The following is an 11,482-nucleotide window of genomic DNA, read 5'->3' on the forward strand; positions in this document are numbered from 1 at the left end:
AACTCACTTGTCTGTGACTGTCACGCATACTACATAATAATAATAAAGTATTGTGGAAACCTTGGCAGAGTGCTGGCAGAGGATGCAACGTGCCTGTTGCTCTGCCTGCTCTGGCTGCACTGGATATCGCATCGGCAAGAACAGTTTGATCAATGTCTGACAAATGCTTGATCAAGGCTGTTGAAGGTCTTCTACATTATAAAAGATGTAATGTAGAGAACAGGCTAGAAAGGATCAGTCGTAAATGAGGTGCACATGATTGGCCTGTTGGCATTGACAGTGTGCTACACTTGTTGAGTGAGTGAGTGGTGGGCTAAGTATAATGAGGTGCAATGTTACAGCGTTGGTCTCCGGCAATGGACAATTTTCAAGTCAACATCATCAGTGTAGTAGTCATACAGTACATATACCATGTATACGGCCTGCTCTATAGAATGATTATGTAGGGTGTGTGCGTGGGCTTGGAGCGCATGGGCTAATTTATCTCAGTAACTAGTAGAGATCCATTAGACTCTCCCTCTTGCTTTCTCCATCATCTCTTGGACTCGTGCTGGTGGTGCCTTCCTGTGCAGACTCGTCGCTACTGGTTGAGTGTTCTTGGCCGGGTGTTTGATTCCTTTTTAGCGTTGGCACTGCGTACAGAGTGCTATTTATCTCAACATGCTCAACTGAATCCGCAATGCTACCCGTTGCTGGATCCATATTGCCAGGGTTCTGTTGGTGCTTTGCAGCTGGATTTGATTCGTATTTGGTTGATACGCGGTCCTCCTTGAGTGTGGGCCGCATGTACACCGAACCGTTCACGTCAAAGTGCGCTGCATCCAAGTTGCCAGGGTCCTGTTGATGCTTGATGGCAGGACTGGATTTGCATTTGGCTGACGTGCGGTCCTCCTTGAGTGTGGGTCGCGTGTACACCGAACCGTTCACGTCAAAGTGTGCTGCATCCAAATTGCCAGGATCCTGTTGTTGCTTGATGGCTGGGCTGGATTCACATCTTGCAGACATGCGGTCCTTTTTAACTGTGGGCCTCGTGTACGCCGAACCGTTCACGTCAAAACGATCCACTTGAGAAGTGCTACTGGATGCTAGCACTGAGCTATCCTCATCGACAGCTCCGGGCAGCAAGGCACTACCAAGCGATCGGCTACCAACAGGGCTTGGGTTGAACCGAGCCGACAAGTGCCGGTTCTTCTTCGCAATGGGCTCGGCGTAAAGTGAAGATGTTTGTAGGGCTGAGCCAGCCGGCAAAGCCTCCTCCGCAATGGCTGCAGACGTCTGTAATGGGCCTTCTTTCTTGTTTGACGTGCTAGGGCCTTCCGACACCGCCTTGCGCAGACTTTTGGGTATAGGTGCTGAATACAGCTGGTCAGGGTGTGGCTCAGTTGGGTTCACACTGCTGGGTAGTTGTCCCCCGGTATTTGCAGCAGAGGAATGGCTGTGCAGCGTTGAAACAGTTGCACCGCTGCCCAATGTCTTAGCGCGCTCCTGCCTTGGTATCGGCTGAGAATAGATGTCCTCGGTATCGATCACCGCAGGAGAAACACCGGCCGGTGTGTTATGCCCTGCGATGGTGCTGAACTTGGTGAGCTGTCCTTGTGCGCTTGTGTGTCCATCTGTATTGTGCTGTCTGGGTAGTGTGTGGTGGCCTTGTTGTCTCGGGCTAGGCTGGGCATAGTCGTGTTGCACCCCTGCCAGCTGCTCAGCCGGTTCACCATAGGGTAAGGTCAGAGATCTTTGTTCTCTCGGACCTGCCTCAGCATAGTGCCCATCATCAGTGTCTTCTGACACATGCGCATACGCCGACCCACCCCTGTCAGGCGGCATCCCTGCACCGCTCTCGGTCGGACTTGCTGGGGTTGAGCACCGGTGTGATCCACTTCCATGTCCTGCACCGCCAGATTCCTGTGCAGTGCGGATATCTGGTTTGTCGTAATCTGGGTCACTGCTGGCCCCAGATGTTGGTAGTTCGCTGACTTGTGTTACGTCCGACGGCTTTGCATATACTGGATCGAGGCTTGGCTCAGCTGGACTTGAGCATGGCGGCTTGGAGTCTCTATTCAAATCGCTTGGGACTGCGTACGGTGATTCAGTAGCTTCACTGGTAGGGTCAGTTGGCTTGGCATAGGTCGGCTTTGCATAGTTTGGGTTGGCATATGTTGGGTCCTCCACATTGGATGTCGGCTGCGATGGTTCGGTTGGCCTGGCATACGGTCGCTCGTCATTTGGATCAGATGGCCTGGCATATGGTCGCTCATCATCTGGAACACATGTATCACTTGGCTTCGAGCACGGAAGTTCTTCATAAGGGTTTGTTTGGCGTATGCTGGGCGGTTCTGGGCTTGAATCCGTTGAACCAGCATCAGGCTGTTGGTCACTGAGGCAATCAGGTTTTGCATAGGTCGCCTCCACGGTACTAGCTGGGCGAGTTGATGGCATGGATGCAGAGGAAGAAAGAGTTTCAGATGGCTCGTTTGGTCTGGCATATGGGTTCTCAGTAGCTGATTCATTGTGACCATCAATCTCCATGCTGGTGAGTGCTTCAGAGTATGATGACTGGTCTTGAACTGGCACGGTCTCTTCTTTCACGTGGCGCTGTTTCCGACTTTGGAACTCTGTGACTTCAGTGTCTTCCAGCTCTGTAGCCACTAGACTCTGGGTTACAGCAGAACATACAGAAATAGGCTGTGTAGTGATCATAGGCTGCTCGATCATTTCAGCTGGTTGCTCTGGCACAGCTGATGATTGGTCTGCAGGCAGCTGCCCAGCATCACTGCTGTGCCTTGGACTCTGGTCACCAGTATTATGTATGAGGTCATCATGGTCAGCAGCCTCACTTGCTGGCAGGGACATGCTGGCTGTGGCTTCTACTGGATCAGGTGTTGCAACAGAATTCTCAACATCTGCTATTACTGTTACTGTAACTTCCTCTGTTGATGCTCGACGTGAACGTCTGACATTGTTCCCTGGGGGTATATCGTCGTCTACTTGAGCTGAAGCCGAGGTGTTCTCCAAAACAGAGCTGTCTGCTTTCAAAGAACCCTGCTGGATGGAGCATGCTGAGTCTTTGTCACCTGTGCCTTCCAGAGCAGCAGCATTGAACATAGCTAAGTTTCCACCATCAAGGTCTTCGCCATCACCGCCGCTCTTGCATTGCGCTGTCAGTATGGGAGGGCCAGACTCATCAGCTGTGGACTGAGTCGTCTTCAGGGTGAAGTCATCGTTATCGTATGCGGTCGAGTAGCCACGAGGGATGGTGTCCGTGGCAGCATTATACTCAGATGTGGTAGGGTAGCCACGAGGGATGGTATCCGTGGCAGCATTATACTGTGACTCGTGCCGTACTCTTTGTGTCAGCGGAGAGTCGGCCATGGGGTGCGCATGCAGCTTGTGTTTCTTGCGTAGACTCCCCAGCTCTGGCTCAACGATATCGCGCAGGTCATACTCCTCTTGTTTCTCGCTGTTGCTCGTCCTGTCCTTGCTCTGCGAGGTCAGAAAGTGAGCAAAGCGGAAGCTGCGGTTGGTGGACGACTCAGAGAACCCAGTGCTGGCAGAGGAGGCTCTGTTGTGGCCATCACGTGACAGCACTGTAGACTTTGTCTTCTGCCATTTGTTGGCAGTGGACGAGGCAAAGTCTCGAAGTTCGGCACGCACCTTCTTTCTCAGCATTACCTGGAATACGAAGATAGCCATGCCCTGGACAACATTCAGAATGGTGAATATGTACATGGCGGCTTCATTAGGGCTTTCCTCTCCAGACACAACAAACACCCCAACCAGCCAGGTTGCACCCAGCAGGAATGTCAGACAGAGGATCGTGCGGCAGCGCAATAGATTCCTTGCTCGCTTCCTGTCGTTGTCTTTGGGCTTGCTGAGTCGCCGTCTGGTGCCCATTTCATGTATGCGTAACTTGAGCATTGTGACGGTCAGCAGGACTGTGTTAACGACGATGATGATCACTATAGGCATGACAAATCCAAGTTGGAAGGGAAGTCCTGGCTTCAGAATACACCTGTAAGGCAGCAGAAGTGAAGAAGCAAAGCACAACATGCCACCGTTAAGACCGTGTGATGGCACTGAGTGCTAAGCTACACTCGACAATCTTGTGAGTAAAACACCAGAGAGGATATTCAAGAGAGCAGTGCAGAAGGCTGTAGGTAATAACACCGAGGTTTCACTGCATGGATAATGCGCATGAAAGTGCTGGTCTACTACAGCAAGAGATTATGTTCGAAAAGTTTATGCCGGTTTTGCGATGTTAATTCTGCAGAGCAAACCTCGACAATGTCATTCACTCACCCTCGATAATGTCCTGCAGCGAGGTTGCTGCTGGTGTCAACACATAGTGTCTCAGTGCTGTTAGCTACGAACGCCCATTTGAAAGAACATGGGTAAGCTGTGCCAATGACAAGTGTTTCCAGGAACGGTATACCTGTGAAGGAAGCAGTATACAGGTATTGAGAATAGGATCACAGAATTCCTAGTATTTTCTGAATTTAGCTCTGGTTACACAGGGGTAAGAACTATGGGCCTTGAGACAATCCATGTACTAACGAGACGGTTACCTTTCACAATACAACAGACTTTCACAGTGGACCAAGGTTAATCATGTCATTGTCACTAGGTAAGTCATGTCGTTGTCACTCTGAGTTTCACTAGTTACATGTACATTGTGCAGTCATCAGACACTGACTGCTGCCACTCAAAAGTCTATTCAGTAACTGAAGGATGAAACTTGCAACCAGCTCTGATATCATCACCAATCTGTACATTGTTTGCAACAGTGCACTAAAATACGAAGCCGAAGAATGCAGCTGAGCCATGCATGTTTTGCTAACGCTCAGTGAACACAAAGTGTTTCTGACGCCACAGTGAGCATGACTGTATATGTTGCGCAATGGGTCTAGAGTGAAAGACTTTTCTTGGCTTATTTATGTTGTTCTTTAGTTTTATTTTGTAGTGGTTTAGTGTTGACTTTGTTGCATTGTTTTGGTTGCATGTGCAGTCGTCTGTACATGTATACACCATGGAATGCTTACGTCATTGTCGCGCGTGCAACATTATTTTGCGCGCATGCTCATATATGCTGCCGCAATGTTTGTCCTGTTCTTCAGTTATCGGTTTTGCCTCGTCGTGTCTGGTCCTCTTGTCTGTCCGTCTTCGTCTTGTCAAGATATTATGTAAAACTTTTTGTTCAATTGCGCTGTTGTGTGTGGCGAGTCGGATGGGCGGGGAGGCTGGGCCCCTGACGCCTGGAGAAGATGTGCTGGTGCACGAAAGAATAAGAAGGTTGGTTGCTCCCCACACTGGAGCTCACACTTTCTCTCTGACTCAACTTGACACTTGACTGACTCACGACTGCCACCCAGAGCATACAAGAAGTCCATTGAACCTTCGACCGGGCAAACCTGCAAGAAAGCTCCACTCCCTGCTCAATACAGTGTGTTCTGGACGGCAGTCGTGAGTCAGTCAAGCATGAAGTCAAGTCGGCGGAGAAGCGCGAGCTCTGGTGTGGGGAGCGACCAACTTTCCTGTAAAATTATCGCCGAAGTCGCTACCACTATCTCGTACAGTGAGCATTGTTGTGTGCTGTTCTTCGGCTACTTACCCCAGGCAAACAATGCTGCTTTGACAAACACCCACTTTATGGTGCGGTACACGATGGGCTTGGCGACGGCAATGTACACGTTCAGTGCATGTGTCAACATCCAAAGGAACGATGACAGGAACAGATAGTGAACGGCCAGGCCAAGGAACGTGCAGAAGCCATCCGTGTTTCTAGCGTAGTCCTCCACTGACATGAGAAACATGACGTTGCCAAAGAACATGGTTCCAGCCAGTGCCGAGAGCAAAATCCTGGACTTCGTAAATGATCTGAAGCAACACAGAATACGAGAGGATAGCATGTACAATGAGTGATTTGTGACGTGGCTGCAGTAGGGACTGTACAGTATTACCAGAGAATTTTGAACTAAGGCAATTATCAAGAAATTGGTTGGACACTTCACCAATTTCAAGGCTCTCCATCAATCCATATGGTGAAATGTAATTATTTTCATTGGTGAGTTGCAATAATTCACTTTCCCCAATGTGGATGGATGCACTTAGGAGCTATAGGACACTACTATTTGCACAGCTCACATGAAAGCACTTGTGACCTGTGACTGCAAGGTAGCAAATAGAATTTTGGCACTCGAATTCCCAAAGTCACTGTGAGTGAGTATTCTTCAAGCAAGCTCGGCTAGTCTTCGCTTAGGCCAAAAAACGAGTGGTTCTGGAAAACAGTTCTTCCCAAATTGTTTCATTCCCGATGCCAGCCTCGGATTGTGCTCACGGACCATTCGGCACTTACCTCAGGATGAGCGGATAGACGGCGGTGAGCAGGAGAGCAATGCACGACAGGATGCCACCAACCAGCGTAATGTATCTCAGAGCCTGGCCGCTCGTTCCAGATATTTTGTCAGAGAACGGGTTCTGGACATGGTGAAGCACAGGCAATAGACAAACTCTTGCAAATCTCCGACAGTGCACATGTTCAGTATTGTTCATGCATGCCGTCTATATCCCGGATCATCCCAAGTCAGCAGATGACAATTCAATAGCATGGTGGTAGCTTGTACTAGAGCAATGGTAAAATGTTGGGAACATGGATTAGCAGGAAAAAGGTGATCCAGCCCTGCGTTGGAGCAATGGACTTGAAATATTATAATATTATGTGTTAAGCGGGAAGAGTGGTCAGTACAGTGTGAATTAGATTCGCCAAGTTGAAGGTTAAAGCAATTTCTCATGCTCTAGATGAAAGTCGCTAGTCAGTCAAGCGTGAAGTTAAGTCGACGGAGAAGTACGAGCTCCAGCGTGGGGAGCAAATACTTTCCTACAGGAGTGGTCAGTCTTACCATAAGCATGGCAAAGTTAGTCAGGTGATCACACTGGCATTCAAACAAGCCATCCTCCTTGCCGGCTTCTCTTGCCACTGGGTAGCATCCCTCCTGGCTCCACAGGCCATATCCTGCAGGCGACGATACAGACAACACATACACCGACTATCAGCCTGTTTACTGCTACGGTGCGCAGGCGTATAGAGGTCATGCGAATGATGTCATGCTGGTGATTCATCAGAATCGCTTATGGGTGATAAGTATACAGTGTGAGTCATCAGAACCGCTTATGGACGCTATGACTGTGACGTTATGCAGCGTGAGTCGCTAGTGCATCGCCATGCCGTGACTTTGCCAAAGCATCTCAACAGATGCTGTAATCGAATAACCTCTCTAGTGGGACTTAGCTCTGGGTGTAGCACACACGCCTCCCACTTCTCTCCCGTCCTTCTGACCTTGTACATGGGACCCAGCTAACATTGAGGAACCAAAGCATGACATCTTCATAACCGAAGTATTTCTGATATTACCTTCGGCTCCTGATTGATCCCAGAACGAGCAGAGGTGGCTGGTGTTGTCCTAAAATTGAGGTAACCAAACGCACGCACGCACACATACACAAAACACGCATACACGCATACGAAAAGGCGACGAGGAGACAATAACTTTATCAATGCGATTAATAGTATTAGTGAAGCGGACATTACAAAATGATGAATGAGAATACATGTATCTAAAATGGTTGTTCCTAATCGATTTTCTTGAGACTATCATCAGGGAAAATCGTCTCACAATAGAGGCTATACGGAGAAACAAACTATGTACTAATAGGTTATTGGATAGTGGGAAGTATACAAGGTGAGGTGTGAAAAAACTAAAGTGGGAGAGAAGACGAAAGAAATTAGAAGAAAAGATGTGAGAGTGTTCCCGACGGTGTGAGCTACTACATAAGGTGAGTGAAATGAAGGCGTGGAAGCAGGTGAATGTGATAGAGTGAGGAACTGTGAGGTGTAGGTGTATGCGAATGAATACGTGTGTGAATGCTAGGTGAAGAGTCTCAGTTTTGTGACATTTTCTTTCTGAATGCATAGATTAGGATTGTGTTTACGGATGAAAACAGCTTCTAATACCTTAAGTTCACGAAACCTACGAGCACGACACAAAACAGTGAAGCATGAATCATCATACACTGAGCGGCATTGGCTACTAGACAAGAGGTGTTTCTTAATGGCTGACCCTTTCGTTGTGGTCTCACCTTCAGTCCGGTCATCTTCATCTTGGTTGTCCAACTCACTCTCTTCATCACTGCTCTCACCTTCCTCATCCTCTTCCTCTTCCATCCCGTCCTCTGCCCCAACGACAATCCCACGCTACTGCTCGCTGCCAGTCCATGTCCGGTTGTAGATGTCATTACCAGCGCACGAGTCATGCTCCTTGTTACCGGTCTCCGTACCTGTGTTTGGCCAATTCCTTCAGTCTCACGTACCTGTGTACTTGTAGTACGTTCAACCGGTACTGTGTGGTTCTGTTGTAATTGTGCAACTGGCACCTGTTTGCGGGGACGGCCTCGTCCAGGTCGCTGGGCTTTGGCTCCATCTGACAATAGGTACAATGGTACATGTTGTTTGACGCGTGCGTTCAGGTGCTGAAGGGTTCTTCCTACATATCGGCTATCACAATGCCGACATTCAAAATGATAGATTACATGGCTAATCAGTTGGGTAGGAAGAACATCCTTCTTCACCGTGAACGCACGGGCCGTAGTAAAGACTGTTGTCAATGCTGTGGCAAAATAGGTTTGTCTGACAACAGTCCTCACAGCACGGGCCACATCCAGCGAAATTTGACCTTTCCATGGAAGTCGTAAAAACACACGACATGGGTCAGGTCCAAACTCAGGATCGGCAGCCTGAATATCAGGTTCGCTAAACAGCTTACTGAGGAGCTGAACAGGATATCCATTCTGAACGAATACCTTCTTCAGGAAACAAAGCTCTTGCTGAAGCTTAGCCGCTCAGTGTATGATGATTCATGCTTCACTGTTTTGTGTCGTGCTCGTAGGTTTCGTGAACTTAAGGTATTAGAAGCTGTTTTCATCCGTAAACACAATCCTAATCTATGCATTCAGAAAGAAAATGTCACAAAACTGAGACTCTTCACCTAGCATTCACACACGTATTCATTCGCATACACCTACACCTCACAGTTCCTCACTCTATCACATTCACCTGCTTCCACGCCTTCATTTCACTCACCTTATGTAGTAGCTCACACCGTCGGGAACACTCTCACATCTTTTCTTCTAATTTCTTTCGTCTTCTCTCCCACTTTAGTTTTTTCACACCTCACCTTGTATACTTCCCACTATCCAATAACCTATTAGTACATAGTTTGTTTCTCCGTATAGCCTCTATTGTGAGACGATTTTCCCTGATGATAGTCTCAAGAAAATCGATTAGGAACAACCATTTTAGATACATGTATTCTCATTCATCATTTTGTAATGTCCGCTTCACTAATACTATACACGCATACACGCACCCACACGTACACACATGCACAATGCATTCGCACATCCACACCTTTTTCTATGTGTGCGAACATCTGACTGTGGCCAACTACCTCTCAATTCGTGTGCCGTTGCTTTTGCTGTCCATGTCCCTCTGTATGTCAGTATACGCGGCGCAAGAAAAACCCACTCATCGGTACATTGATATATACAGACAAGTGTTAGCCGTGGATTATACCTCATTGACTGGTAGGATATGTAACGTTATTGCACAAGAGTCGAGTACAAAGTAGAGCAGGCCAAGGCTGACTTTCCAGACCTCTACTACTTCCTCCGTTAACAAAAACTTCGTGATGGATTTTGAGGGACTCGTTTGCACACAAACTGCCGTGAAATGAGTCGCGATCACTTTCTTGGCCTTCCCTGGCATGCCATGAAAGAGGTGCGACGCAAGTAAAGCGACCTTTCACAACAAGCCGAGCGGAATCGATGGTTGCGTTGTGGCAACCTAGGTGATGACAGTCATGGCGAGCGAAACCGAAATACCACTTCTCCGAGGAGATAATGCGCTGCTTGGCCTCTCTACTAATCTAGCACTGGGTTAGAGAGTTACAGAGAGCGATGGAACGGAGCAGCGAGCCTACACAATGAGCGAGTGAACAAGGAGCTGCTCCGATCGCACGGCGCAATGAAATAATTCTGAATTCAAGTTCTTGTTCAACCTGCGCAAAGCCCAGATGCGAATGTTGATGACGATGCATTCTTTCAGAAGTCTGCAATCTGGGGCGAGTCTCATGGCTCAAGAAAGTCGACTGTATTTGCTAGCCGCTGCCGTTCAGTGCTGGCAGGGGTATCCATCAGAGAAAAAGGAATCAGTTTGGCTATGCCTTTAGTCCTCGTTTTGCGGAGTTCTGGCGAGCGAAGAGGAACCAGGGAGTTGTAAAATATTTGTATGACTCCCTAGTGGAAACGAGTTATCGCCATCGCGGCGGATCACGCAGCTTGAAAGCCAACTACTTACTTGAACGACGGCGACATCAAGTTCAGCGGAGTGTGATCAAAGAAGCCGAGGCAAGGGTGAAACGAGCTGAAGAACGACTCGAGAGAGATGACGACTTGCGTGCAGCAGCTAGCAGGTGACGACAACGACGCAGGGTCAAAAATGAGTCAAGCCAAAGCGACGCAAACTGAAGTCTCTGCTTATATCGTCAACAGTTTCTCTTGTAAAGACGCTGTAAATAGGCTGAACTGCCTTCGTCCGGGTGATTTGCAGTCGACACAAACTGTTCTTGACCTGTTCTAAGCGTTTTCATATCCATCAAAATCCATCATGAAGTTTTTGTTAACGGAGGAAGTATGCATAATGAAGTTAAGCAGAAAGGTGGCATGCCATGCATCACCCACTTCACACCTCACACCTCACATCAGCCAGTTTCTGACTTGCAAAGAGACATGAGGCACGGAGTTTCTAATCACCACCCAACACTTACCAGGTTTGACAATGGACGGAACTTCAGCGTGATGTTACTGGCAAGCTTGTGCAAGCCAATACTGTTTTCTGGATACAGGCTGTATGCCAACACAAAACTGTTGACTACTGAGTCCTCTGACGCAGCAATGAGGCCTTCAGCGTTGGTCGATGGCTGCTCATTCAGGTCACCAAAGTCATAGCCTGCAAACAGCTTTGCATTGGCAAATGTGCGCACAATGGCAACAGTCGGTGTAGTGTGTTCATCAGTGGGAATTGCTTTTTGCGGAACTTCCAGTTCCCCGATGGTTGCCTCCGTGTCAGTTGAACATGACTCTGTACATATCGATTGGTTCCCAGCTGTACTCTCTATCAGTATCTTGACAATATTGCTGGCTTGCGACGCATTACGGTAGTATGCCTTGACTGTAAAAGAAGGCGACGTGAAGGGTGTGACTGTATCGTTCTTGGCAAGCATTGTTTTGGCTAGCTGCAGCTCAACTCTATCCATAGCACGCAGCACTCTGCAGAATGGACAGACATTGACACAAACAGCTCCGCAGTCAGTCAAATCACTCAATGTGTTCTTGGATCCTGCGCACGTCAGGAGAAACGGCCCTGTGGAATGGG

The 11,482-nt window shown here is 48.3% G+C and overlaps 1 protein-coding gene across 5 annotated transcripts in view; it reads right to left on the bottom strand.

The window, feature by feature from the left end:
- Nucleotides 1-326: 326 nt before the first annotated feature.
- The window catches only part of LOC135808534 (mucin-2-like), a 71,350-nt gene continuing 60,194 nt past the window's right edge, over nucleotides 327-11,482 (bottom strand). For all 5 annotated transcript variants that reach the window (XM_065321732.1, XM_065321733.1, XM_065321734.1 and 2 more), the window contains 7 exons: nucleotides 10,875-11,376; nucleotides 7,406-7,454; nucleotides 6,894-7,006; nucleotides 6,350-6,471; nucleotides 5,606-5,871; nucleotides 4,297-4,429; nucleotides 327-4,009 (listed from right to left, as the gene is read on the bottom strand). In XM_065321732.1, coding sequence (XP_065177804.1) covers nucleotides 493-4,009; nucleotides 4,297-4,429; nucleotides 5,606-5,871; nucleotides 6,350-6,471; nucleotides 6,894-7,006; nucleotides 7,406-7,454; nucleotides 10,875-11,376 — 4,702 coding nt within the window. In that variant the 3' untranslated portion in view covers nucleotides 327-492. The remainder of the gene's footprint in view (nucleotides 4,010-4,296; nucleotides 4,430-5,605; nucleotides 5,872-6,349; nucleotides 6,472-6,893; nucleotides 7,007-7,405; nucleotides 7,455-10,874; nucleotides 11,377-11,482) is intronic.

The sequence above is a fragment of the Sycon ciliatum genome, chromosome 2 (assembly GCF_964019385.1).
Source record: "Sycon ciliatum chromosome 2, ocSycCili1.1, whole genome shotgun sequence".
Classification (NCBI taxonomy): domain Eukaryota; kingdom Metazoa; phylum Porifera; class Calcarea; order Leucosolenida; family Sycettidae; genus Sycon; species Sycon ciliatum.